Raw genomic sequence first — 2,500 nt, 5'->3', positions numbered from 1 at the left:
GACAGAGAGAGAGAGAGAGAGAGAGGAGAGAGAGAGAGAGAGAGAGAGAGAGAGAGAGAGAGAGAGAGAGAGAGAGAGAGAGAGAGAGAGAGAGAGAGAGAGAGAGAGAGAGAAATTGATAATGAACAGAGAATCCGAAGAGATGAGAAACGAAAGAAGGAGAGAGAGAGAAGGAATGATGAAAAGAGAATCCGCCGGAATAAGAGATGATAGAAGGAGAGAGAGAGAGAGAGAGAGAAAATTGATAAAAAAAAGAGATAGAATAAGGCGGGACAAGAGGCAGAGGGAAGAAAGAAAAAATGAAAACGGAAAGAAAATCTGAAAAGATAAAAGGCGAAGGAGGGAGGAAGAGAAAATGGATAATCCAACACTTTTACTTCTCTACCCAACGCCACTGGTACAGCACCGATCTCCCACACCCGGCGGGCGACAAGGCGATTATCAACCTATTAATGACGACGCAAACAACCTTCGCTAGCCAGGAAGAAAAAAAAACAAATGCGCCTTCGTTGGGAAGTGTTAAGGGTGTGAAAGGAGAGGAGACGCGGCCCACCAGGGTAACTTTACACCCTTGTTAGCGCTCACTTAGGCTGACCCTGGGGGAGGCGGGGTCAACAGGTCACACGACCCCTCGCGGGATGAGGAGTAGGGGGGGGGGCGAATTGGAGATAAGGAGGAGGATGGGAAAGGAATAGGGGGAAAGAGGAGAGGAGAGAAGGCGCGAAGGGAGAAGAGAGAGGAGGAGATGGCAGGAGAGAGGAGATAAATAGAGGGAGAGAGAGAAGAATATAAGATTAAGAAAGGAAGGGATATGAAAAGGGAAAATGGTGAAGGGAGGAGGAAAGGAGTGAGGAACGGAGAGAGGGAAGAAGAAGACGGCAGAGGGGGAGAAGGTGAGATAAAAGTAGGGCAGATGTAGAAGGAGGAGGGAGCTAAAAAGGGGAGAAAGGGAGAAGGCAAGGAAGAGTGAGATAGGAAGAGGGAAAAGGAGGAGGGAGAAGGAGGCGTAGGTCTTAATGACGTCACATGTCAGCTAATGCATCGGAAACAACTAGAAACAAGTTTGAAAGGGAAAGAAGAAGACGAAAAAAGAAAATTGCTGTCTATGACCCATACTATAAAAAACCGACATGAGTGATACATTACAGGCATTAGGCACATGAGTGATACCATTAAGGAGTCTACTTCAGAAAAGAAACGCAGTTATTAGCAGCCATGGAACCAATATGAAATCATTCTTACATCCTCAACTGTAGCTCTTATGCAGACACTTGAAAGTCTATGTACACAGAAAGCCTCACACATACAGAAACATGCACAGGAATAGAGATATACAGACACACAAACAAAGACATGCCGCCATGCACAGACAAACAAAAGAGCACATGTACAAATAAATGAAAGAACACACACACACACAAAACCATGTACACAAACACATGCAACACATACACATACCAAGTAATACCTAAATCAACACAACAACCCCTCCCTCTCCCCTCAAACAAGCACACCCCTCCCTCACACACACAACCCCCCACCCCTCCCCCAAACACAGCACCCTCTCCTACACACATACCCCCCCTATCCCCACACACACAGCCACCCACCCCTCCCCCCCACACAGCCCCCTCCCCCTCCCCCACACAGCCCCCCCCATCCCCCCAAACACCCCCTCCCTCCCTCCTCCCCGCAAATACCCCCAGACGACGACTTACCATCACACTGCACGGGGTCGTTTTCACACAGGATCCTGGTCGTTGTCTCCTCGTCAACGCGGTTCGTCGCGGCCATGACTGGAGAGAGAGAGAGAAAAAAGAATGCCATGATTGATATGAAATAAACGAACCACGAAGTAAGAGGAAAACATGGAGAATAATCAGAGAATGATGATAAATTAGAAGGCGAAGTGCAGAAGAGAGAAATGGGTTTGTAGTTGAAAAATAATGATAATGTTTTGGATTTTAGTGATGGTAATCGTAAGTATAATGATAATGGGAGTAACAGTAACTATAACAACAATGATAATAATGATAACATTAATAATAACTAATATTACCATAACAGTGATGATGATAATAATAATAATGAGGATAATGATAATTACATTGATGATAATAATCATCATCATTACCATTGCCATTATAATGGTAATGATAATCATGAAGAAAATGATAATGATAATGATAGTGATAATAATGATTATTACAATAACAACAATGAAAATGGTAACGATAATGATGGTTATGATAATAATGGAAAGGGTAATGATAAAGTAATCAGAATAATGATAGTGATGTTAACAATATTAATAACAAAATAATACTAATGATGATAATGGTGATAACTAATAGTAATAATATAGTGATGCTGCCGGTGATGACGATGGCGATGAAGATGAAAATTATGATGATAATGATGATGATGATAATAAAAATGATATTTATACTATTGATAGTGATGATGATAGTGATGATAATAATGATGATGATGATGATGA

The 2,500-nt window shown here is 42.5% G+C and overlaps 1 protein-coding gene across 1 annotated transcript in view; it reads right to left on the bottom strand.

The window, feature by feature from the left end:
* LOC122262037 (apolipophorins-like) overlaps positions 1–2,500 on the bottom strand; it is a gene marked incomplete in the record, with an annotated part of 50,729 nt that overhangs the window by 46,508 nt on the left and 1,721 nt on the right. Inside the window, 1 exon segment of the mRNA XM_086543968.1 lies at positions 1,719–1,796. Coding sequence (XP_086400094.1) covers positions 1,719–1,796 — 78 coding nt within the window.

This window comes from Penaeus japonicus, unplaced genomic scaffold (genome assembly GCF_977035675.1).
Source record: "Penaeus japonicus unplaced genomic scaffold, GWHDUDI00000001_assembly GWHDUDI00000014, whole genome shotgun sequence".
NCBI classification, from domain to species: Eukaryota; Metazoa; Arthropoda; class Malacostraca; order Decapoda; family Penaeidae; genus Penaeus; species Penaeus japonicus.
The sequence above is the reverse complement of the archived record's forward strand: the minus strand, read 5'-3'. Positions and strand labels throughout refer to the sequence as shown.